This window comes from Desmodus rotundus, unplaced genomic scaffold (assembly GCF_022682495.2).
Source record: "Desmodus rotundus isolate HL8 unplaced genomic scaffold, HLdesRot8A.1 manual_scaffold_63, whole genome shotgun sequence".
NCBI lineage: Eukaryota > Metazoa > Chordata > Mammalia > Chiroptera > Phyllostomidae > Desmodus > Desmodus rotundus.
The window spans coordinates 327,309-354,266 of record NW_026527674.1 but is presented as its reverse complement, the minus strand read 5'-3'; the positions used below and the strand labels follow the sequence as shown (position 1 = coordinate 354,266).

The window sequence follows — 26,958 nt, the reverse complement described above, 5'->3', positions numbered from 1 at the left end:
AGAATAAACAAATGGGACGTCATCAAAATAAAAAGCTTCTGCATGGATAAAGAAAACAGCACCAAATTACAAAGAGAACCAACAGTATGGGAAAACATATTTGCAAATGATACCTCAGACAAGGGCCTGATCTCCAAAATATATAAAGAACTCACACGACTCCACTCCAGGAAGACAAACAACCCAATTAAAAAATGGGCAAAGGACTTGAAAAGACACTTCTCCAAGGAAGACATACAGAGGGCCCAGAGACATATGAGAAGATGCTCAGCACCACTAGCCATCAGACAAATGCAAATTCAAACCACAATGAGGTACCATCTCACACTGTTAAGAGTGGTCAACATAAACAAATCAACAAACAAATGTTGGAGAGGATGCGGAGAAAAGGGAACCCTAGTACATTGTTGGTGGGAATGCAGACTGGTGAGGCCACTGTGGAAAACAGTATAGAATTTCCTCAGAAAACTAAAAATGGAACGGCTCCTTGACCCAGCAATTCTGCTACTGGGACTATACCCTAAGAACCCTGAAACACCAATCCAAAAGAACCTATGAACCCCAAAGTTCATAGCAGCACAATTTACAATGGCCAAGTACTGGAAGCAACCTAAGTGCCCATCAGCAAAAGAGTGGATCCAAAAACTATGGTACCTTTACACAATGGAATTCTACGCAGCAGAGAGAAAGAAGGAGCTTCTACCCTTTGCAACAGCATGGATGAAACTGGAGAGGATTATGCTAAGTGAAATAAGCCAGGAGGTGAGGGACAAATAACATATGATCTCACCTTTAACTGGAACATAATCAATAGAAGAACAAAGCAAACAAAATATAACCAGAGACATTGATGTTAAGAACAATCTAACAATAGCCAGGGCGGGGGGGGGGGGGGGCGTTGGGGGCGGGAACCGTGGGAAGAGAGGATTACAGGAACTACTATAAAGGACACATGGACAAAACCAAGGGGGAGTGTGGAGGTGGGGGAGGGAGGTGGGTTCACCTGGGATTGGGTGGAGGGATGGGGAGAAAAGGCATACAAATGTAATAGAATAACAATTAAAAAAAATGCAAATGAAAAGAAAAAATAAATAAATATAAATACAAAAAAAAGGACATCAAAACTTCTCTATTTTCAGATCATCTAACACTACAAGAATCATAAAATGGGGTTTTGAGGATGTTTGAGTGACACTGGTGATATATATGTGTACAACATCAGATTTGCGTGGTGTCTTTCCCAAAATACACACAGCAGTGTCTTCTTGAACAACCTTGCCCACATTCTCACTCAAACCCAGCTGAAAACAAATCTTAGAGACTGTAACAAACTGGTGGAATTGAAAATATTTCGGATGGAAGTAGTAGTGTGGTGGTATTTCACAACTGGCTCCAAGGAACCAGAAATCTTTGATTTGTAGCATTTAAAGTTTTCTGTGGTGTCAGTATTACCAACGAAGCCGATTTTGTGCTACCAAACTACGGTCAGCAAACATGAAATTGCAAAGGTGGGAAAATGCGTCAATTATAACTGAATAAAAATAAATAAATGAATTTTAAAAATAAAGAAAAGAAAAGAAAAAGAAAAGAAAATTATTCTGCTAGGGGTTAAAAAACTTCCAAAAAGTTAATGAGCCCAGACTCATTCATATACATTCATTCAATGTATTCAACAAATGAATATTTTTTGAGTACCTATTGTGTGACAGGTAGATATCTGAAAACAAAGTTCTCTTATCTTTTTTCCATAATAACCCCCAAAATTAATAAGATGAATAAAAGCTGCACAATTTAAAATAGCATGAACAAGAATAAAAAGACTGAAAGCAAGAAAAAAACACAAAACCGTGCAATGGCCTTTTCAGAAAAAAGGGGACACACAGTCCCCCAGTGCTGTCTGCTCCAACCTGCGGGCTCTGCAGGATGCCGAAGGCGAGGAACTGCTCAGGGAGACAGAGGAGTATGAGGCCCTGAGATTTCTGAAGGACCGGAAATTTCAGGTTAGCAAATCCTATGTGCCCATCCTCCCAAAGCCACCCAACAGCCCTGTGTCCTCTTCCAAAGTTTCCATTTCTGGTCCATGGTATAGGATAGCTTAAAGAAATCAAAACTTGTCTATTTTCAGACCATCTGCCAATACAAGAAACATAGAATGTGGTTTTGGGGAAGTTTGAGTGAGACCGTGATATATATGTGTACAACATCAGATTTGCGTGGGATCTTCTTCAAAATACACACAGCTGTCCCTTCCTGAACAACCTTACCCTCATTCTGACTCCAACCCAGTTGAAAACAACTCTTAGAAAGTGTAACAAACTGCTGGATTTTAAAATATATGGGATAGACGTAGTGTTGTGGTGGTATTTCACAACTGGCTCTATGGAACTAGAAAAACTTTGATTTGTAGCATTTGCAATTCTTTGTGGTGTCAGTGTTCCCACCAAGGCCGATTTCGTGCCACCAATCTACGGTCAACAAATATGGAATTGGGAAGGGGAGAAAATGCAGAAAATTGTAACTGAATAAAAATAAAAAATTAAATTTAAAAAATAAATAAATGATCATAAAAATAAAAGTGTTTCTGCTAGGGTTTCAAAAACTTCAAAAAAGTGTTAAAGACTCAAGACTCATTCTAATACATTCATTCAATGTATTCAACAAATGAATATTTATTGAGCAGATATTGTGTGACAGGCAGATCACGTAAACCAAAATTCCCATAATTTTTCTCCATACCACCCTAAAGTAATTATAAGATGAATAAAAGCTACACTAATTAAGAATAGCATGAACAAGAATACAAAGACTGAAAGAAAGAAAAAAACAAGAAACAATGCCCTGCCCTTTTCAGAAAACAGCGGCTCCCCGGGGCCCCAGTGCTGTGTGCTCCAACCTGCGGGGTCTACAGGATGCAGAGTGCGAGGAACTGCTGAGGCAGACAGAGGAGTATGAGGCCCTGAGATTTCTCAAGGACCGGAAAGTTCAGGTGAGCAGATCCAATGTGCCTATCCTCCCAAAGCCAGCCAACAGCCCTGTGTCCTCTTACAAAGCTTCCATTTCTGTTCCATGGTGTGGGATAGTTTAAAGACATCAAAACTTGTCTATTTTCAGACCATCTGCCAATACAAGAAACATAGAATGGGGTTTCGGTGATGTTTGAGTGAGACTGATGATATATGTGTACAACATCAGATTTGCTTGGGATCGTTTTCAAAATACCCACATCTGTCACTTCTTGAAAAACCTTGCCCTCGTTCTGACTCCAACCCAGCTTAAAACAACTGTTAGAAATTGGATCATATTCCTGGCTTTGAAAATATTTGGGATGGACGTAGTGGTGTGGTAGTATTTCACAAATGGCTCTACGGAACTAGGAAATCTTTGATTTGTAGCATTGGCAGTTTTCTGTGGTGTCAGTATTCCCACCGAGGCCGATTTCGTGCTACCAATCTATCTTCAACAAACATGAAATTGGGAAGGTGGGGAAATGCAGACAATTATGACTGAATAAAAATAAATAAATGACTTTAAGAAATAAATGAAAAAGAATAATAAAAGAAAATAATTCTGCTAGGGGTTTAAAAACTTCCAAAAAGTTAATGAGTCAACACTCATTCATATACATTCATTCAATTTATTCAACAAATGAATATTTTTGAGTAGCTACAGTGTGACAGGTAGATATCTGAAAGCAAAGTTCTCTTATCTTTTCTCCATAATAACCCCCAAATTTAATAAGATGAATAAAAGCTACACTAATTAACAATAGCATGAATAAGAATAAAAAGACTGAAAGAAAGAAAACAACACAAAACCATGCCCTGGCCTTTTCAGAAACCAGGGGCCCCGCAGTCCCCCAGTGCTGTCTGCTCCAAGCTGCAGGCTCTACAGGATGCGGAGTGCGGGGAACTGCTCAGGCAGACAGAGGAGTATGAGGCCCTGAGATTTCTCAGGGACCAGAAAGTTCAGGTGAGCAGATCCCATGTGCCTATCCTCCCAAAGCCACCCAACAGCCCTGTGTCCTCTACCAAAGCTTCCATTTCTGTTCCATGGTGTGGGATAGTTTAAAGACATCAAAAGTTGTCTATTTTCAGACCATCTGCCAATACAAGAAACACAGAATGGGGTTTGGGGGATGTTTGAGTGAGACTGATGATATATAAGTGTACAACATCAGATTTGCGTGGGATCTTTTTCCAAATACACACAGCTCTCCCTTCTTGAACAACCTTGCCCTCGTTCTGACTCTAACCCAGTTGAAAACAACTCTTAGAAAGTGGAACAAATTGCTGGATATTGAAATATTTGCGATGGACGTAGTAGTGTGGTGGTATTTCACAACTGGCTCTATGGAACTAGAAAACCTTTGATTTGTACCATTTGCAGTTTTTTGTGGTGACAGTATTCCCACCAAGGCGGATTTCATGCTACCACTCTACAGTCAGCAAATATGGAATTGGGAAGGGGAGAAAATGCAGAAAATTGTAACTGAATAAAAATAAATAATTAAATTTAAAAAATAAATAAAAGATGAGAAAAATAACAGACAAAATTTCTGCTGGGGTATAAACAACTACCAAAAAGTGTTAAAGAGTCAAGATTCATTCATACACATTCATTCAATGTATTGAACAAAGGAACATTTATTGAGCAGCTATTGTGTGACAGGCAGATCACTTAAACCAAAATTCCCATAATTTTTCTCGATACCACCCTAAAGAAATTATAAGATGAATAAAAGCTGCACTCATTAAGAATAGCATGAACAAGAATAAAAAGACTGAAAGAAAGAAAACAACAAAAAACCATGCCCTGGACTTTTCAGAAAAAAGCGGCCCCCCATGGACCCAGTCCTGTGTTCTCCAACCTGGGGGCTCTGCAGGATGCAGAGTGCGAGGAACTGCTGAGGCAGACAGAGGAGTATGAGGCCCTGAGATTTCTCAAGGACGGGAAAATTCAGGTGACCAAATCCAATGTATCTATCCTCCCAAAGCCAGCCAACAGCCCTTGTCCTCTTACAAAGCTTCCATTTCTGTTCAGGGTGTGCGATAGTTTAAAGTCATCGAAACTTCTCTATTTTCAGACCGTCTGCCAATACAAGAAACATAGAATGGGGTTTTGGGGATGTTTGAGTGAGACTGTTGATATATATATGGACAACATCAGATATGCGTGGGAACTTTTTCAAAACACACACAGTTGTCTCTTCTTGAACGACCTTGCCCTCGTTCTGACTACAACGCAGTTGAAAACAATTCTTACAAAGTGTAACAAACTGGTGGATTTGAAAATATTTCAGATGGACGTAGTGGTGTGGTGGTATTTCACAACTGGATCTACGGAACTAGAATCTCTTTGATTTGTAGCATTGGCATTTTTCTGTGGTGTCAGTGTTCCCACCGAGGCCGATTGCGTGCTACCAATCTACGGTCAACAAACATGAAATTGGGAAGGTGGGGAAATGCACACAATTATAAACTGAATATAAATAAATAAATGAATTTAAGAAATAAATGAAAAAAGAAAAATAAAAGAAAATAATTCTTCTAGGGGATAAAAAACTTCCAAAAAGTTAATGAGTAAACACTCATTCATATACATTCATTCAATGTATTCAACAAATGAATATTTTTGAGTAACTACTGTGTGACAGGTAGATATCTGAAAGCAAAGTTGTCTTATCTTTTCTCCATAATAACCCCCAAATTTAATAAGATGAATAAAAGCTACACTAATTAAGAATAGCATGAACAAGAATAAAAAGACTGAAAGAAAGAAAACAACACAAAACCATGCCCTGGCCTTTTCAGAAACCAGGGGCCCTGCAGTCCCCCAGTGCTGTCTGCTCCAAGCTGCAGGCTCTACAGGATGCCGAGTGCGAGGAACTGCTCAGGCAGACAGAGGAGTATGAGGCCCTGAGATTTCTCAAGGACGGGAAAATACAGGTGACCAAATCCAATGTGTCTATCCTCCCAAAGCCAGCAAACAGCCTGCCCTGAGTCCTCTTACAAAGCTTCCATTTCTGTTCCATGGTGTGGGATAGTTTAAAGACATCAAAACTTGTCTATTTTCAGACCATCTGCCAATACAGGAAACATAGAATGGGTTTTGGCGGATGTTTGAGTGAGACTGATGATACATATGTGTACAACGTCAGATTTGCGTGGGATCTTTTTCCAAATACACACAGCTGTCCCTTCTTGAACAACCTTGCCCTCGTTCTGACTCTAACCCAGTTGAAAACAACTCTTAGAAAGTAGAACAAATTGCTGGATTTTGAAATATTTGCGATGGACGTAGTAGTGTGGTGGTATTTCACAACTGGCTCTATGGAACTAGAAAACCTTTGATTTGTACCATTTGCAGTTTTTTGTGGTGTCAGTATTCCCACCAAGGCCAATTTCGTGCTACCACTCTACAGTCAACAAATATGGAATTGGGAAGGGGAGAAAATGCAGAAAATTGTAACTGAATAAAAATAAATAATTAAATTTAAAAAATAAAGAAAAGATGAGAAAAATAAAAGACAATATTTCTGTTAGGGTATAAAAAACTACCAAAAAGTGTTAAAGAGTCAAGACTCATTCATATACATTTATTCAATGTATTCAACAAATGAATATTTATTGAGCAGATATTGTGTGACAGCAGATATCTTAAACCAACATTCCCATAATTTTTCTCCAAAACACCCTAAAGAAATTATAAGATGAATAAAAGCTGCACTAATTAATAATAGCATGAAGAAGAATAAAAAGACTGAAAGAAAGAAAACAACACAAAACCATGCCCTGGCTTTTTCAGAAAACAGAGGCCCACAAGTCCCGCAGTGCTGTGTGCTCCAACCTGCGGGCTCTGCACGCTGCAGAGCGCTAAGAACTGCTGAGGCAGACAAAGGAGTATGAGGCACTGAGATTTCTCAAGGATGGGAAAAATCAGGGGAGCAAATCCTGTGTGTCTATCCTCCCAAAGGAAGCCAACAGCCCTGTGTCCTCTTCCAAAGTTTCCATTACTGTTCCATGGTGTAGGACAGCCTAAAGACATCAAAACGTCTCTATTTTCAAACCATCTGCCAATACAAGAAACATAGAATGGCGTTTTGGGGATGTTTGAGTGAGACTGGTGATATATTTGTGTACAACATCAGATTGCATGGGATCGTTTTCAAAATACCCACAGCTGTCTATTCTTGAACAACCTTGCCCTCGTTCTAACTCCAACCCAGTTTAAAAAAACTCTTAGAAAGTGGAACATACTGCTGGATTTGAAAATATTTGGGATGGACGTAGTGGTGTGGTGGTATTTCACGACTGCCTCTACGGAACTAGAAAATCTTTGATTTGTAGCTTTGGCAGTTTTCTGTGGTGTCAGTATTCCCATCGAGGCCGGTTCGTGCTACCAATCTATGGTCAACAAACATGAAATTGGGAAGGTGGGGAAATGCAGACAATTATAACTGAATAAAAATAAATAAATGAATTTAAGAAATAAATGAAAAAAGAAAAATAAAAGAAAATAATTCTGCTAGGGGTTAAAAATCTTCCAAAAATTTAATGAGTCAACACTCATTCATATACATTCATTCAATGTATTCAACAAATGAATATTTTTGAGTAGCTACTGTGTGACAGGTAGATATCTGAAAGCAAAGTTCTCTTATCTTTTCTCCATAATAACCCCCAAATTTAATAAGATGAATAAAAGCTACACTAATTAAGAATAGCATGAACAAGAATAAAAAGACTGACAGAAAGAAAACAACACAAAACCATGCCCTGGCCTTTTCAGAAACTAGGGGCCCCGCAGTCCCCCAGTGCTGTCTGCTCCAAGCTGCAGGCTCCACAGGATGCCGAGTGCGAGGAACTGCTCAGGCAGACAGAGGAGCATGAGGCCCTGAGATTTCTCAAGGACCGGAAAGTTCAGGTGAGCAGATCCTATGTGCCTATCCTCCCAAAGCCACCCAACATCCCTGTGACTTCTTACAAAGCTTCCATTTCTGTTCCATGGTGTGGGATAGTTTAAAGACATCAAAAGTTGTCTATTTTCAGACCTTCTTTCAATACAAGAAACATAGAATAGCGTTTGGGGGATGTTTGAGTGAGACTGATGATACATATGTGTACAACATCAGATTTGCGTGGGATCGTTTTCAAAATACCCACAGCTGTCTCTTCTTGAACAACATTGCCCTCCTTCTGACTCCAACCCAGTTTAAAACAACTCTTAGAAAGTGGAACATACTGCTGGATTTGAAAATATTTGGAATGGACGTAGCCGTGTGGTGGTATTTCACAACTGGCTCTACGGAACTAGAAAATCTTTGATTTGTAGCATTGGCATTTTTCTGTGGTGTCAGTGTTCCCACCGAGGACGATTGCGTGCTACCAATCTACGGTCCACAAATATGGAATTGGGAAGGGGAGAAATGCAGACAAGTGTACCTGAATAAAAATAAATAATTAAATTTAAAAAATAAATGATCAGAAAAATAAAAGACAAAATTTCTGCTAGGGTATAAAAATCTTCAAAAAAGTGTCAAAGAGTCAAGACTCATTCATATACATTCATTCAATTTATTCAACAAATGAATATTTATTGAGCAGATATTGTGTGAGAGGAAGATATCTTAACCCAACATTCCCATAATTTTTCTCCATCACACGCTAAAGAATTTATAAGATGAATAAAAGCTGCACTAATTAATAATAGCATGAACAAGAATAAAAAGACTGAAAGAAAGAAAACAACACAAAACCATGCCCTGGCTTTTTCAGAAAACAGTGGCCCGCAAGTCCCGCAGTGCTGTGTGCCCCAACCTGCGGGCTCTGCACGATGCAGAGCGCAAAGAACTGCTGAGGCAGACAAAGGAGTATGAGGCCCTGAGATTTCTCAAGGACCGGAAAGTTCAGGTGAGCAGATCCTATGTGCCTATCCTCCCAAAGCCACCCAACAACCCTGTGACCTCTTACAAAGCTTCCATTTCTGTTCCATGGTGTGAGATAGTTTAAAGGCATCAAAACTTGTCTATTTTCAGACCATCTGCCAATACAAGAAACATAGAATGGGGTTTGGGGTATGTTTGAGTGAGACTGATGATATATATGTGTACAACGTCAGATTTACGTGGGATCGTTTTCAAAATACCCACAGCTGTCCCTTCTTGAACATCCTTGCCCTCGTTCTGAATCCAACCCAGTTTAAAACAACTCATAGAAAGTGGAACATACAGCTGGATTTGAAAATATTTGAGATGGACGTAGCGGTGTGGTGGTATTTCACAACTGGCTCCACGGAACTAGAAAATCTTTGATTTGTAGCATTGGCAGTTTTCTGTGGTGTCAGTATTCCCACAGAGGCCGATTTCGTGCTACCAATCTATCTTCAACAAACATGAAATTGGGAAGGTGGGGAAATGCAGACAATTATAACTGAAAAAATAAATAAATGAATTTAAGAAATAAATGAAAAAAGAAAAATAAAAGAAAATAATTCTGCTAGGGGTTAAAAATCTTCCAAAAATTTAATGAGTCAACACTCATTCATATACATTCATTCAATGTATTCAACAAATGAATATTTTTGAGTAGCTACTGTGTGACAGGTAGATATCTGAAGGCAAAGTTCTCTTATCTTTTCTCCATAATAACCCCAAAATTTAATAAGATGAATAAAAGCTACACTAATTAAGAATAGCATGAACAAGAATAAAAAGACTGAAAGAAAGAAAACAACACAAAACCATGCCCTGGCCTTTTCAGAAACCAGGGGCCCCGCAGTCCCCCAGTGCTGTCTGCTCCAAGCTGCAGGCTCTACAGGATGCCGAGTGCGAGGAACTGCTCAGGCAGACAGAGGAGTATGAGGCCCTGAGATTTCTCAAGGACCGGAAAGTTCAGGTGAGCAGATCCTATGTGCCTATCCTCCCAAAGCCACCCAACAGCCCTGTGTCCTCTTACAAAGCTTCCATTTCTGTTCCATGGTGTGGGATAGTTTAAAGACATCAAAAGTTGTCTATTTTCAGACCATCTGCCAATATAAGAAACATAGAATGGGGTTTGGGGGATGTTTGAGTGAGACTGATGATATATATGTGTACAACATCAGATTTGCGTGGGATCGTTTTCCAAATACACACAGCTGTCCCTTCTTGAACAACCTTGCCCTCGTTCTGACTGTAATCAAGTTGAAAACAACTCTTAGAAAGTGGAACAAATTGCTGGATTTTGAAATATTTGCGATGGACGTAGTAGTGTGGTGGTATTTCACAACTGGCTCTATGGAACTAGAAAACCTTTGATTTGTACCATTTGCAGTTTTTTGTGGTGTCAGTATTCCCACCAAAGCCAATTTCGTGCTACCACTCCACAGTCAGCAAATATGGAATTGGGAAGGGGAGAAAATGCAGAAAATTGTAACTGAATAAAAATAAATAATTAAATTTAAAAAATAAATAAAAGATGAGAAAAATAACAGACAAAATTTCTGCTAGGGTACAAAAAACTACCAAAAAGTGTTAAAGAGTCAAGACTCATTCATATACATTCATTCAATGTATTCAACAAATGAATATTTATTGAGCAGATATTGTGTGACAGCAGATATCTTAAACCAACATTCCCATAATTTTTCTCCAAAACACCCTAAAGAAATTATAAGATGAATAAAAGCTGCACTAATTAATAATAGCATGAAGAAGAATAAAAAGACTGAAAGAAAGAAAACAACAAAAAACCATGCCCTGGCTTTCTCAGAAAACAGAGGCCCACAAGTCCCGCAGTGCTGTGTGCTCCAACCTGCGGGCTCTGCACGCTGCAGATCGCAAAGAACTGCTGAGGCAGACAAAGGAGTATGAGGCACTGAGATTTCTCAAGGATGGGAAAAATCAGGGGAGCAAATCCTGTGTGTCTATCCTCCCAAAGGAAGCCAACAGCCCTGTGTCCTCTTCCAAAGTTTCCATTACTGTTCCATGGTGTAGGACAGCTTAAAGACATCAAAACGTCTCTATTTTCAAACCATCTGCCAATACAAGAAACATAGAATGGGGTTTTGGGGATGTTTGAGTGAGACTGGTGATATATTTGTGTACAACATCAGATTGCATGGGATCGTTTTCAAAATACCCACAGCTGTCTATTCTTGAACAACCTTGCCCTCGTTCTAACTCCAACCCAGTTTAAAAAAACTCTTAGAAAGTGGAACATACTGCTGGATTTGAAAATATTTGGGATGGACGTAGTGGTGTGGTGGTATTTCACGACTGCCTCTACGGAACTAGAAAATCTTTGACTTGTAGCTTTGGCAGTTTTCTGTGGTGTCAGTATTCCCACCGAGGCCGGTTCGTGCTGCCAATCTATGGTCAACAAACATGAAATTGGGAAGGTGGGGAAATGCAGACAATTATAACTGAATAAAAATAAAGAAATGAATTTAAGAAATAAATGAAAAAAGAAAAATAAAAGAAAATAATTCTGCTAGGGGTTAAAAATCTTCCAAAAATTTAATGAGTCAACACTCATTCATATACATTCATTCAATGTATTCAACAAATGAATATTTTTGAGTAGCTACTGTGTGACAGGTAGATATCTGAAAGCAAAGTTCTCTTATCTTTTCTCCATAATAACCCCCAAATTTAATAAGATGAATAAAAGCTACACTAATTAAGAATAGCATGAACAAGAATAAAAAGACTGACAGAAAGAAAACAACACAAAACCATGCCCTGGCCTTTTCAGAAACCAGGGGCCCCGCAGTCCCCCAGTGCTGTCTGCTCCAAGCTGCAGGCTCCACAGGATGCCGAGTGCGAGGAACTGCTCAGGCAGACAGAGGAGCATGAGGCCCTGAGATTTCTCAAGGACCGGAAAGTTCAGGTGAGCAGATCCTATGTGCCTATCCTCCCAAAGCCACCCAACATCCCTGTGACTTCTTACAAAGCTTCCATTTCTGTTCCATGGTGTGGGATAGTTTAAAGACATCAAAAGTTGTCTATTTTCAGACCTTCTGTCAATACAAGAAACATAGAATAGGGTTTGGGGGATGTTTGAGTGAGACTGATGATACATATGTGTACAACATCAGATTTGCGTGGGATCGTTTTCAAAATACCCACAGCTGTCTCTTCTTGAACAACATTGCCCTCGTTCTGACTCCAACCCAGTTTAAAACAACTCTTAGAAAGTGGAACATACTGCTGGATTTGAAAATATTTGGAATGGACGTAGCCGTGTGGTGGTATTTCACAACTGGCTCTACGGAACTAGAAAATCTTTGATTTGTAGCATTGGCATTTTTCTGTGGTGTCAGTGTTCCCACCGAGGACGATTGCGTGCTACCAATCTACGGTCCACAAATATGGAATTGGGAAGGGGAGAAATGCAGACAAGTGTACCTGAATAAAAATTAATAATTAAATTTAAAAAATAAATGATCAGAAAAATAAAAGACAAAATTTCTGCTAGGGTATAAAAATCTTCAAAAAAGTGTCAAAGAGTCAAGACTCATTCATATACATTCATTCAATTTATTCAACAAATGAATATTTATTGAGCAGATATTGTGTGAGAGGAAGATATCTTAACCCAACATTCCCATAATTTTTCTCCATCACACGCTAAAGAATTTATAAGATGAATAAAAGCTGCACTAATTAATAATAGCATGAACAAGAATAAAAAGCCTGAAAGAAAGAAAACAACACAAAACCATGCCCTGGCTTTTTCAGAAAACAGTGGCCCGCAAGTCCCGCAGTGCTGTGTGCCCCAACCTGCGGGCTCTGCACGATGCAGAGCGCAAAGAACTGCTGAGGCAGACAAAGGAGTATGAGGCCCTGAGATTTCTCAAGGACCGGAAAGTTCAGGTGAGCAGATCCTATGTGCCTATCCTCCCAAAGCCACCCAACAACCCTGTGACCTCTTACAAAGCTTCCATTTCTGTTCCATGGTGTGAGATAGTTTAAAGGCATCAAAACTTGTCTATTTTCAGACCATCTGCCAATACAAGAAACATAGAATGGGGTTTGGGGTATGTTTGAGTGAGACTGATGATATATATGTGTACAACGTCAGATTTACGTGGGATCGTTTTCAAAATACCCACAGCTGTCCCTTCTTGAACATCCTTGCCCTCGTTCTGAATCCAACCCAGTTTAAAACAACTCATAGAAAGTGGAAAATACAGCTGGATTTGAAAATATTTGGGATGGACGTAGCGGTGTGGTGGTATTTCACAACTGGCTCCACGGAACTAGAAAATCTTTGATTTGTAGCATTGGCAGTTTTCTGTGGTGTCAGTATTCCCACAGAGGCCGATTTCGTGCTACCAATCTATCTTCAACAAACATGAAATTGGGAAGGTGGGGAAATGCAGACAATTATAACTGAAAAAATAAATAAATGAATTTAAGAAATAAATAAAAAAAGAAAAATAAAAGAAAATAATTCTGCTAGGGGTTAAAAATCTTCCAAAAATTTAATGAGTCAACACTCATTCATATACATTCATTCAATGTATTCAACAAATGAATATTTTTGAGTAGCTACTGTGTGACAGGTAGATATCTGAAGGCAAAGTTCTCTTATCTTTTCTCCATAATAACCCCAAAATTTAATAAGATGAATAAAAGCTACACTAATTAAGAATAGCATGAACAAGAATAAAAAGACTGAAAGAAAGAAAACAACACAAAACCATGCCCTGGCCTTTTCAGAAACCAGGGGCCCCGCAGTCCCCCAGTGCTGTCTGCTCCAAGCTGCAGGCTCTACAGGATGCCGAGTGCGAGGAACTGCTCAGGCAGACAGAGGAGTATGAGGCCCTGAGATTTCTCAAGGACCGGAAAGTTCAGGTGAGCAGATCCTATGTGCCTATCCTCCCAAAGCCACCCAACAGCCCTGTGTCCTCTTACAAAGCTTCCATTTCTGTTCCATGGTGTGGGATAGTTTAAAGACATCAAAAGTTGTCTATTTTCAGACCATCTGCCAATATAAGAAACATAGAATGGGGTTTGGGGGATGTTTGAGTGAGACTGATGATATATATGTGTACAACATCAGATTTGCGTGGGATCGTTTTCCAAATACACACAGCTGTCCCTTCTTGAACAACCTTGCCCTCGTTCTGACTGTAATCAAGTTGAAAACAACTCTTAGAAAGTGGAACAAATTGCTGGATTTTGAAATATTTGCGATGGACGTAGTAGTGTGGTGGTATTTCACAACTGGCTCTATGGAACTAGAAAACCTTTGATTTGTACCATTTGCAGTTTTTTGTGGTGTCAGTATTCCCACCAAAGCCAATTTCGTGCTACCACTCCACAGTCAGCAAATATGGAATTGGGAAGGGGAGAAAATGCAGAAAATTGTAACTGAATAAAAATAAATAATTAAATTTAAAAAATAAATAAAAGATGAGAAAAATAACAGACAAAATTTCTGCTAGGGTACAAAAAACTACCAAAAAGTGTTAAAGAGTCAAGACTCATTCATATACATTCATTCAATGTATTCAACAAATGAATATTTATTGAGCAGATATTGTGTGACAGCAGATATCTTAAACCAACATTCCCATAATTTTTCTCCAAAACACCCTAAAGAAATTATAAGATGAATAAAAGCTGCACTAATTAATAATAGCATGAAGAAGAATAAAAAGACTGAAAGAAAGAAAACAACAAAAAACCATGCCCTGGCTTTCTCAGAAAACAGAGGCCCACAAGTCCCGCAGTGCTGTGTGCTCCAACCTGCGGGCTCTGCACGCTGCAGATCGCAAAGAACTGCTGAGGCAGACAAAGGAGTATGAGGCACTGAGATTTCTCAAGGATGGGAAAAATCAGGGGAGCAAATCCTGTGTGTCTATCCTCCCAAAGGAAGCCAACAGCCCTGTGTCCTCTTCCAAAGTTTCCATTACTGTTCCATGGTGTAGGACAGCTTAAAGACATCAAAACGTCTCTATTTTCAAACCATCTGCCAATACAAGAAACATAGAATGGGGTTTTGGGGATGTTTGAGTGAGACTGGTGATATATTTGTGTACAACATCAGATTGCATGGGATCGTTTTCAAAATACCCACAGCTGTCTATTCTTGAACAACCTTGCCCTCGTTCTAACTCCAACCCAGTTTAAAAAAACTCTTAGAAAGTGGAACATACTGCTGGATTTGAAAATATTTGGGATGGACGTAGTGGTGTGGTGGTATTTCACGACTGCCTCTACGGAACTAGAAAATCTTTGACTTGTAGCTTTGGCAGTTTTCTGTGGTGTCAGTATTCCCACCGAGGCCGGTTCGTGCTGCCAATCTATGGTCAACAAACATGAAATTGGGAAGGTGGGGAAATGCAGACAATTATAACTGAATAAAAATAAAGAAATGAATTTAAGAAATAAATGAAAAAAGAAAAATAAAAGAATATAATTCTGCTAGGGGTTAAAAATCTTCCAAAAATTTAATGAGTCAACACTCATTCATATACATTCATTCAATGTATTCAACAAATGAATATTTTTGAGTAGCTACTGTGTGACAGGTAGATATCTGAAAGCAAAGATCTCTTATCTTTTCTCCATAATAACCCCCAAATTTAATAAGATGAATAAAAGCTACACTAATTAAGAATAGCATGAACAAGAATAAAAAGACTGACAGAAAGAAAACAACACAAAACCATGCCCTGGCCTTTTCAGAAACCAGGGGCCCCGCAGTCCCCCAGTGCTGTCTGCTCCAAGCTGCAGGCTCTACAGGATGCCGAGTGCGAGGAACTGCTCAGGCAGACAGAGGAGTATGAGGCCCTGAGATTTCTCAAGGACCGGAAAGTTCAGGTGAGCAGATCCTATGTGCCTATCCTCCCAAAGCCACCCAACAGCCCTGTGTCCTCTTACAAAGCTTCCATTTCTGTTCCATGGTGTGGGATAGTTTAAAGACATCAAAAGTTGTCTATTTTCAGACCATCTGCCAATATAAGAAACATAGAATGGGGTTTGGGGGATGTTTGAGTGAGACTGATGATATATATGTGTACAACATCAGATTTGCGTGGGATCGTTTTCCAAATACACACAGCTGTCCCTTCTTGAACAACCTTGCCCTCGTTCTGACTGTAATCAAGTTGAAAACAACTCTTAGAAAGTGGAACAAATTGCTGGATTTTGAAATATTTGCGATGGACGTAGTAGTGTGGTGGTATTTCACAACTGGCTCTATGGAACTAGAAAACCTTTGATTTGTACCATTTGCAGTTTTTTGTGGTGTCAGTATTCCCACCAAAGCCAATTTCGTGCTACCACTCCACAGTCTGCAAATATGGAATTGGGAAGGGGAGAAAATGCAGAAAATTGTAACTGAATAAAAATAAATAATTAAATTTAAAAAATAAATAAAAGATGAGAAAAATAACAGACAAAATTTCTGCTAGGGTACAAAAAACTACCAAAAAGTGTTAAAGAGTCAAGACTCATTCATATACATTCATTCAATGTATTCAACAAATGAATATTTATTGAGCAGATATTGTGTGACAGCAGATATCTTAAACCAACATTCCCATAATTTTTCTCCAAAACACCCTAAAGAAATTATAAGATGAATAAAAGCTGCACTAATTAATAATAGCATGAAGAAGAATAAAAAGACTGAAAGAAAGAAAACAACAAAAAACCATGCCCTGGCTTTCTCAGAAAACAGAGGCCCACAAGTCCCGCAGTGCTGTGTGCTCCAACCTGCGGGCTCTGCACGCTGCAGATCGCAAAGAACTGCTGAGGCAGACAAAGGAGTATGAGGCACTGAGATTTCTCAAGGATGGGAAAAATCAGGGGAGCAAATCCTGTGTGTCTATCCTCCCAAAGGAAGCCAACAGCCCTGTGTCCTCTTCCAAAGTTTCCATTACTGTTCCATGGTGTAGGACAGCTTAAAGACATCAAAACGTCTCTATTTTCAAACCATCTGCCAATACAAGAAACATAGAATGGGGTTTTGGGGATGTTTGAGTGAGACTGGTGATATATTTGTGTACAACATCAGATTGCATGGGATCGTTTTCAAAATACCCACAGCTGTCTATTCTTGAACAACCTTGCCCTCGTTCTAACTCCAACCCAGTTTAAAAAAACTCTTAGAAAGTGGAACATACTGCTGGATTTGAAAATATTTGGGATGGACGTAGTGGTGTGGTGGTATTTCACGACTGCCTCTACGGAACTAGAAAATCTTTGACTTGTAGCTTTGGCAGTTTTCTGTGGTGTCAGTATTCCCACCGAGGCCGGTTCGTGCTGCCAATCTATGGTCAACAAACATGAAATTGGGAAGGTGGGGAAATGCAGACAATTATAACTGAATAAAAATAAAGAAATGAATTTAAGAAATAAATGAAAAAAGAAAAATAAAAGAAAATAATTCTGCTAGGGGTTAAAAATCTTCCAAAAATTTAATGAGTCAACACTCATTCATATACATTCATTCAATGTATTCAACAAATGAATATTTTTGAGTAGCTACTGTGTGACAGGTAGATATCTGAAAGCAAAGTTCTCTTATCTTTTCTCCATAATAACCCCAAAATTTAATAAGATGAATAAAAGCTACACTAATTAAGAATAGCATGAACAAGAATAAAAAGACTGACAGAAAGAAAACAACACAAAACCATGCCCTGGCCTTTTCAGAAACCAGGGGCCCCGCAGTCCCCCAGTGCTGTCTGCTCCAAGCTGCAGGCTCCACAGGATGCCGAGTGCGAGGAACTGCTCAGGCAGACAGAGGAGCATGAGGCCCTGAGATTTCTCAAGGACCGGAAAGTTCAGGTGAGCAGATCCTATGTGCCTATCCTCCCAAAGCCACCCAACATCCCTGTGACTTCTTACAAAGCTTCCATTTCTGTTCCATGGTGTGGGATAGTTTAAAGACATCAAAAGTTGTCTATTTTCAGACCTTCTGTCAATACAAGAAACATAGAATAGGGTTTGGGGGATGTTTGAGTGAGACTGATGATACATATGTGTACAACATCAGATTTGCGTGGGATCGTTTTCAAAATACCCACACCTGTCTCTTCTTGAACAACATTGCCCTCCTTCTGACACCAACCCAGTTTAAAACAACTCTTAGAAAGTGGAACATACTGCTGGATTTGAAAATATTTGGAATGGACGTAGCCGTGTGGTGGTATTTCACAACTGGCTCTACGGAACTAGAAAATCTTTGATTTGTAGCATTGGCATTTTTCTGTGGTGTCAGTGTTCCCACCGAGGACGATTGCGTGCTACCAATCTACAGTCCACAAATATGGAATTGGGAAGGGGAGAAATGCAGACAAGTGTACCTGAATAAAAATAAATAATTAAATTTAAAAAATAAATGATCAGAAAAATAAAAGACAAAATTTCTGCTAGGGTATAAAAATCTTCAAAAAAGTGTCAAAGAGTCAAGACTCATTCATATACATTCATTCAATTTATTCAACAAATGAATATTCATTGAGCAGATATTGTGTGAGAGGAAGATATCTTAACCCAACATTCCCATAATTTTTCTCCATCACACGCTAAAGAATTTATAAGATGAATAAAAGCTGCACTAATTAATAATAGCATGAACAAGAATAAAAAGCCTGAAAGAAAGAAAACAACACAAAACCATGCCCTGGCTTTTTCAGAAAACAGTGGCCCGCAAGTCCCGCAGTGCTGTGTGCCCCAACCTGCGGGCTCTGCACGATGCAGAGCGCAAAGAACTGCTGAGGCAGACAAAGGAGTATGAGGCCCTGAGATTTCTCAAGGACCGGAAAGTTCAGGTGAGCAGATCCTATGTGCCTATCCTCCCAAAGCCACCCAACAACCCTGTGACCTCTTACAAAGCTTCCATTTCTGTTCCATGGTGTGAGATAGTTTAAAGGCATCAAAACTTGTCTATTTTCAGACCATCTGCCAATACAAGAAACATAGAATGGGGTTTGGGGTATGTTTGAGTGAGACTGATGATATATATGTGTACAACGTCAGATTTACGTGGGATCGTTTTCAAAATACCCACAGCTGTCCCTTCTTGAACATCCTTGCCCTCGTTCTGAATCCAACCCAGTTTAAAACAACTCATAGAAAGTGGAACATACAGCTGGATTTGAAAATATTTGGGATGGACGTAGCGGTGTGGTGGTATTTCACAACTGGCTCCACGGAACTAGAAAATCTTTGATTTGTAGCATTGGCAGTTTTCTGTGGTGTCAGTATTCCCACAGAGGCCGATTTCGTGCTACCAATCTATCTTCAACAAACATGAAATTGGGAAGGTGGGGAAATGCAGACAATTATAACTGAAAAAATAAATAAATGAATTTAAGAAATAAATAAAAAAGAAAAATAAAAGAAAATAATTCTGCTAGGGGTTAAAAATCTTCCAAAAATTTAATGAGTCAACACTCATTCATATACATTCATTCAATGTATTCAACAAATGAATATTTTTGAGTAGCTACTGTGTGACAGGTAGATATCTGAAGGCAAAGTTCTCTTATCTTTTCTCCATAATAACCCCAAAATTTAATAAGATGAATAAAAGCTACACTAATTAAGAATAGCATGAACAAGAATAAAAAGACTGAAAGAAAGAAAACAACACAAAACCATGCCCTGGCCTTTTCAGAAACCAGGGGCCCCGCAGTCCCCCAGTGCTGTCTGCTCCAAGCTGCAGGCTCTACAGGATGCCGAATGCGAGGAACTGCTCAGGCAGACAGAGGAGTATGAGGCCCTGAGATTTCTCAAGGACCGGAAAGTTCAGGTGAGCAGATCCTATGTACCTATCCTCCCAAAGCCACCCAACAGCCCTGTGTCCTCTTACAAAGCTTCCATTTCTGTTCCATGGTGTGGGATAGTTTAAAGACATCAAAAGTTGTCTATTTTCAGACCATCTGCCAATATAAGAAACATAGAATGGGGTTTGGGGGATGTTTGAGTGAGACTGATGATATATATGTGTACAACATCAGATTTGCGTGGGATCGTTTTCCAAATACACACAGCTGTCCCTTCTTGAACAACCTTGCCCTCGTTCTGACTGTAATCAAGTTGAAAACAACTCTTAGAAAGTGGAACAAATTGCTGGATTTTGAAATATTTGCGATGGACGTAGTAGTGTGGTGGTATTTCACAACTGGCTCTATGGAACTAGAAAACCTTTGATTTGTACCATTTGCAGTTTTTTGTGGTGTCAGTATTCCCACCAAAGCCAATTTCGTGCTACCACTCCACAGTCTGCAAATATGGAATTGGGAAGGGGAGAAAATGCAGAAAATTGTAACTGAATAAAAATAAATAATTAAATTTAAAAAATAAATAAAAGATGAGAAAAATAACAGACAAAATTTCTGCTAGGGTACAAAAAACTACCAAAAAGTGTTAAAGAGTCAAGACTCATTCATATACATTCATTCAATGTATTCAACAAATGAATATTTATTGAGCAGATATTGTGTGACAGCAGATATCTTAAACCAACATTCCCATAATTTTTCTCCAAAACACCCTAAAGAAATTATAAGATGAATAAAAGCTGCACTAATTAATAATAGCATGAAGAAGAATAAAAAGACTGAAAGAAAGAAAACAACAAAAAACCATGCCCTGGCTTTTTCAGAAAACAGAGGCCCACAAGTCCTACAGTGCTGTGTGCTCCAACCTGCGGGCTCTGCACGCTGCAGAGCGCAAAGAACTGCTGAGGCAGACAAAGGAGTATGAGGCACTGAGATTTCTCAAGGATGGGAAAAATCAGGGGAGCAAATCCTGTGTGTCTATCCTCCCAAAGGAAGCCAACAGCCCTGTGTCCTCTTCCAAAGTTTCCATTACTGTTCCATGGTGTAGGACAGCTTAAAGACATCAAAACGTCTCTATTTTCAAACCATCTGCCAATACAAGAAACATAGAATGGGGTTTTGGGGATGTTTGAGTGAGACTGGTGATATATTTGTGTACAACATCAGATTGCATGGGATCGTTTTCAAAATACCCACAGCTGTCTATTCTTGAACAACCTTGCCCTCGTTCTAACTCCAACCCAGTTTAAAAAAACTCTTAGAAAGTGGAACATACTGCTGGATTTGAAAATATTTGGGATGGACGTAGTGGTGTGGTGGTATTTCACGACTGCCTCTACGGAACTAGAAAATCTTTGACTTGTAGCTTTGGCAGTTTTCTGTGGTGTCAGTATTCCCACCGAGGCCGGTTCGTGCTGCCAATCTATGGTCAACAAACATGAAATTGGGAAGGTGGGGAAATGCAGACAATTATAACTGAATAAAAATAAAGAAATGAATTTAAGAAATAAATGAAAAAAGAAAAATAAAAGAAAATAATTCTGCTAGGGGTTAAAAATCTTCCAAAAATTTAATGAGTCAACACTCATTCATATACATTCATTCAATGTATTCAACAAATGAATATTTTTGAGTAGCTACTGTGTGACAGGTAGATATCTGAAAGCAAAGTTCTCTTATCTTTTCTCCATAATAACCCCAAAATTTAATAAGATGAATAAAAGCTACACTAATTAAGAATAGCATGAACAAGAATAAAAAGACTGACAGAAAGAAAACAACACAAAACCATGCCCTGGCCTTTTCAGAAACCAGGGGCCCCCCAGTCCCCCAGTGCTGTCTGCTCCAAGCTGCAGGCTCCACAGGATGCCGAGTGCGAGGAACTGCTCAGGCAGACAGAGGAGCATGAGGCCCTGAGATTTCACAAGGACCGGAAAGTTCAGGTGAGCAGATCCTATGTGCCTATCCTCCCAAAGCCACCCAACATCCCTGTGACTTCTTACAAAGCTTCCATTTCTGTTCCATGGTGTGGGATAGTTTAAAGACATCAAAAGTTGTCTATTTTCAGACCTTCTGTCAATACAAGAAACATAGAATAGGGTTTGGGGGATGTTTGAGTGAGACTGATGATACATATGTGTACAACATCAGATTTGCGTGGGATCGTTTTCAAAATACCCACACCTGTCTCTTCTTGAACAACATTGCCCTCCTTCTGACTCCAACCCAGTTTAAAACAACTCTTAGAAAGTGGAACATACTGCTGGATTTGAAAATATTTGGAATGGACGTAGCCGTGTGGTGGTATTTCACAACTGGCTCTACGGAACTAGAAAATCTTTGATTTGTAGCATTGGCATTTTTCTGTGGTGTCAGTGTTCCCACCGAGGACGATTGCGTGCTACCAATCTACGGTCCACAAATATGGAATTGGGAAGGGGAGAAATGCAGACAAGTGTACCTGAATAAAAATTAATAATTAAATTTAAAAAATAAATGATCAGAAAAATAAAAGACAAAATTTCTGCTAGGGTATAAAAATCTTCAAAAAAGTGTCAAAGAGTCAAGACTCATTCATATACATTCATTCAATTTATTCAACAAATGAATATTTATTGAGCAGATATTGTGTGAGAGGAAGATATCTTAACCCAACATTCCCATAATTTTTCTCCACTACACCCTAAAGAAATATAAGATGAATAAAACCAGCACTAATTAATAATAGCATGAACAAGAATAAAAAGACTGAAAGAAAGAAAACAACACAAAACCATGCCCTGGCTTTTTCAGAAAACAGTGGCCCGCAAGTCCCGCAGTGCTGTGTGCCCCAACCTGCGGGCTCTGCACGATGCAGAGCGCAAAGAACTGCTGAGGCAGACACAGGAGTATGAGGCCCTGAGATTTCTCAAGGACCGGAAAGTTCAGGTGAGCAGATCCTATGTGCCTATCCTCCCAAAGCCACCCAACAACCCTGTGACCTCTTACAAAGCTTCCATTTCTGTTCCATGGTGTGGGATAGTTTAAAGACATCAAAAGTTGTCTATTTTCAGACCATCTGCCAATATAAGAAACATAGAATGGGGTTTTGGGGATGTTTGAGAGAGACTGGTGATATATTTGTGTACAACATCAGATTGCATGGGATCGTTTTCAAAATACCCACAGCTGTCTCTTCTTGAACAACCTTGCCCTGGTTCTGACTCCAACGCCGTTGAAAACAATTCTTACAAAGTGTAACAAACTGGTGGATTTGAAAATATTTGGGATGGACGTAGTGGTGTGGTGGTATTTCACGACTGCCTCTACGGAACTAGAAAATCTTTGATTTGTAGCATTGGCAGTTTTCTGTGGTGTCAGTGTTCCCACCGAGGCCGGTTCGTGCTACCAATCTATGGTCAACAAACATGAAATTGGGAAGGTGGGGAAATGCAGACAATTATAACTGAATAAAAATAAATAAATGAATTTAGAAATAAATGAAAAAAGAAAAATAAAAGAAAATAATTCTGCTAGGGGTTAAAAAACTTCCAAAAAGTTAATGAGTCAACACTCATTCATATACATTCATTCAATGTATTCAACAAATGAACATTTGTTGAGCAGCTATTGTGTGACAGGCAGATCACTTAAACCAAAATTCCCATAATTTTTCTCCATACCACCCTAAAGAAATTATAAGATGAATAAAAGCTGCACTAATTAATAATAGCATGAAGAAGAATAAAAAGACTGAAAGAAAGAAAACAACACAAGACCATGCCCTGGCCTTTTCAGAAAACAGCGGCCCCCCAGGGACCCAGTGCTGTCTGCTCCAACCTGCGGGCTCTGCAGGATGCAGAGTGCGAGGAACTGCTGAGGCAGACAAAGGAGTATGAGGCCCTGAGATTTCTCAAGGATGGGAAAATTCAGGTGAGCAGATCCTATGTGCCTATCCTCCCAAAGCCACCCAACAGCTCTGTGTCCTCTTACAAAGCTTCCATTTCTGTTCCATGGTGTGGGATAGTTTAAAGTCATCAAAACTTGTCTATTTTCAGACCATCTGCCAATACAAGAAACATAGAATGGGGTTTTGGGTATGTTTGAGTGAGACTGTTGATATATATATATATGGACAACATCAGATATGTGTGGGAACTTTTTCAAAACACACACAGCTGTCTCTTCTTGAACAACCTTGCTCTCGTTCTGACTCCAACGCCGTTGAAAACAATTCTTACAAAGTGTAACAAACTGGTGGATTTGAAAATATTTGGGATGGACGTAGTAGTGTGGTGGTATTTCACAACTGCCTCTACGGAACTAGAAAATCTTTGATTTGTAGCATTGGCAGTTTTCTGTGGTGTCAGTATTCCCACCGAGGCCGGTTCGTGCTACCAATCTATGGTCAACAAACATGAAATTGGGAAGGTGGGGAAATGCAGACAATTATAACTGAATAAAAATAAATAAATGAATTTGAGAAATAAATGAAAAAAGAAAAATAAAATAAAATAATTCTGCTAGGGTTTAAAAAACTTCCAAAAAGTTAATGAGTCAACACTCATTCATATACATTCATTCAATGTATTCAACAAATGAATATTTTTGAGTAGCTACTGTGTGACATGTAGATATCTGAAAGCAAAGTTCTCTTATCTTTTCTCCAAAATAAACCCAAAATTTAATAAGATGAATAAAAGCTACACTAATTAAGAATAGCATGAACAAGAATAAAAAGACTGAAAGAAAGAAAACAACACAAAACCGTGCCCTGGCCTTTTCAGAAACCAGGGGCCCCGCAGTCCCCCAGTGCTGTCTGCTCCAAGCTGCAGGCTCTACAGGATGCCGAGTGCGAGGAACTGCTCAGGCAGACAGAGGAGTATGAGGCCCTGAGATTTCTCAAGGACCGGAAAGTTCAGGTGAGCAGATCCTATGTGCCTATCCTCCCAAAGCCACCCAACAGCCCTGTGTCCTGTTACAAAGCTTCCATTTCTGTTCCATGGTGTGGGATAGTTTAAAGACATCAAAACTTGTCTATTTTCAGGCCATCTGCCAATACAAGAAACATAGAATGGGGTTTGGGGGATGTTTGAGTGAGACTGATGATACATATGTGTACAACATCAGATTTGCGTGGGATCTTTTTCCAAATACACACAGCTGTCCCTTCTTGAACAACCTTGCCCTCGTTCTGACTCTAACCCAGTTGAAAACAACTCTTAGAAAGTGGAACAAGTTGCTGGATTTTGAAATATTTGCGATGGACGTAGTAGTGTGGTGGTATTTCACAACTGGCTCTATGGAACTAGAAAACCTTTGATTTGTACCATTTGCAGTTTTTTGTGGTGTCAGTATTCCCACCAAGGCCAATTTCGTGCTACCACTCTACAGTCAGCAAATATGGAATTGGGAAGGGGAGAAAATGCAGAAAATTGTAACTGAATAAAAATAAATAATTAAATTTAAAAAATAAATAAAAGATGAGAAAAATAACAGACAAAATTTCTGCTAGGGTACAAAAAACTACCAAAAAGTGTTAAAGAGTCAAGATTCATTCATATACATTCATTCAATGTATTCAACAAATGAACATTTATTGAGCAGCTATTGTGTGACAGGCAGATCACTTAAACCAAAATTCCCATAATTTTTCTCCATACCACCCTAAAGAAATTATAAGATGAATAAAAGCTGCACTAATTAAGAATAGCATGAAGAAGAATAAAAAGACTGAAAGAAAGAAAACAACAAAAAACCATGCCCTGGCTTTTTCAGAAAACAGTGGCCCGCAAGTCCCGTAGTGCTGTGTGCTCCAACCTGCAGGCTCTGCACGATGCAGAGGGCAAAGAACTGCTGAGGCAGACACAGGAGTATGAGGCACTGAGATTTCTCAAGGACCGGAAAGTTCAGGTGAGCATATCCTATGTGTCTATCCTCCCAAGCAAGCCAACAGCCCTGTGTCCTCTTCCAAAGATTCCATTACTGTTCCATGGTGTAGGATAGCTTAAAGACATCAAAACGTCTCTATTTTCAAACCAAAGCCAATATAAGAAACATAGAATGGGGTTATGGGGATGTTTGAGTGACAATGGTGATATATTTGTGTACAACATCAGATTGCGTGGGATGTTTTTCAAAATACACACAGCTGTCCCTTCTTGAACAACCTTGCCCTCGTTTGACTCCAACCCAGTTTAAAACAACTCTTAGAAAGTGGAACATACTGCTGGATTTGAAAATATTTGGGATGGACGTAGCGGTGTGGTGGTATTTCACAACTGGATCTACGGAACTAGAAAATCTTTGATTTGTAGCATTGGTAGTTTTCTGTGGTGTCAATATTCCCACCCAGGCCCATTTCCTGCTACCAATCTATGGTCAACAAACATGAAATTGGGAACGTGGGAAAATGCAGACAATTATAACTGAATAAGAATAAATAAATGAATTTAAGAAATAAATAAAAAAGAAAAATAAAATAAAATAATTCTGCTAGGGGTTAAAAAACTTCCAAAAATTTAATGAGTCAAGACTCATTCATATACATTCATTCAATGTATTCAACAAATGAATATTTTTGAGTAGCTACTGTGTGACAGGTAGATATCTGAAGGAAAAGTTCTCTTATCTTTTCTCCATAATAACCCCAAAATTTAATTAGATGAATAAAAGCTACACTAATTAAGAATAGCATGAACAAGAATAAAAAGACTGAAAGAAAGAAAACAACACAAAACCATGCCCTCGCCTTTTCAGAAACCAGGGGCCCCGCAGTCCCCCAGTGCTGTCTGCTCCAAGCTGCAGGCTCTACAGGATGCCGAGTGCGAGGAACAGCTCAGGCAGACAGAGGAGTATGAGGCCCTGAGATTTCTCAAGGACCGGAAAGTTCAGGTGAGCAGATCCTATGTGCCTATCCTCCCAAAGCCACCCAACAGCCCTGTGTCCTGTTACAAAGCTTCCATTTCTGTTCCATGGTGTGGGATAGTTTAAAGACATCAAAACTTGTCTATTTTCAGACCATCTGCCAATACAAGAAACATAGAATGGGGTTTGGGGGATGTTTGAGTGAGACTGATGATACATATGTGTACAACATCAGATTTGCGTGGGATCTTTTTCCAAATACACACAGCTGTCCCTTCTTGAACAACCTTACCCTTGTTCTGACTCTAACCCCGTTGAAAACAACTC

General features: G+C 39.3%; 1 protein-coding gene across 1 annotated transcript in view; it reads left to right on the top strand.

Annotated features, from left to right (window-relative positions):
- Positions 1 to 26,958, top strand: part of LOC112309673 (trichohyalin) — a 95,667-nt gene that overhangs the window by 15,122 nt on the left and 53,587 nt on the right. Inside the window, exons 7-19 of the mRNA XM_071220502.1 lie at positions 1,866 to 2,000; positions 2,852 to 2,986; positions 3,835 to 3,969; positions 4,883 to 4,960; positions 8,775 to 8,909; positions 12,719 to 12,853; positions 18,637 to 18,771; positions 19,620 to 19,754; positions 21,636 to 21,728; positions 22,579 to 22,713; positions 23,563 to 23,697; positions 25,543 to 25,677; positions 26,524 to 26,625. Coding sequence (XP_071076603.1) covers positions 1,866 to 2,000; positions 2,852 to 2,986; positions 3,835 to 3,969; positions 4,883 to 4,960; positions 8,775 to 8,909; positions 12,719 to 12,853; positions 18,637 to 18,771; positions 19,620 to 19,754; positions 21,636 to 21,728; positions 22,579 to 22,713; positions 23,563 to 23,697; positions 25,543 to 25,677; positions 26,524 to 26,625 — 1,623 coding nt within the window. The remainder of the gene's footprint in view (positions 1 to 1,865; positions 2,001 to 2,851; positions 2,987 to 3,834; positions 3,970 to 4,882; positions 4,961 to 8,774; positions 8,910 to 12,718; positions 12,854 to 18,636; positions 18,772 to 19,619; positions 19,755 to 21,635; positions 21,729 to 22,578; positions 22,714 to 23,562; positions 23,698 to 25,542; positions 25,678 to 26,523; positions 26,626 to 26,958) is intronic.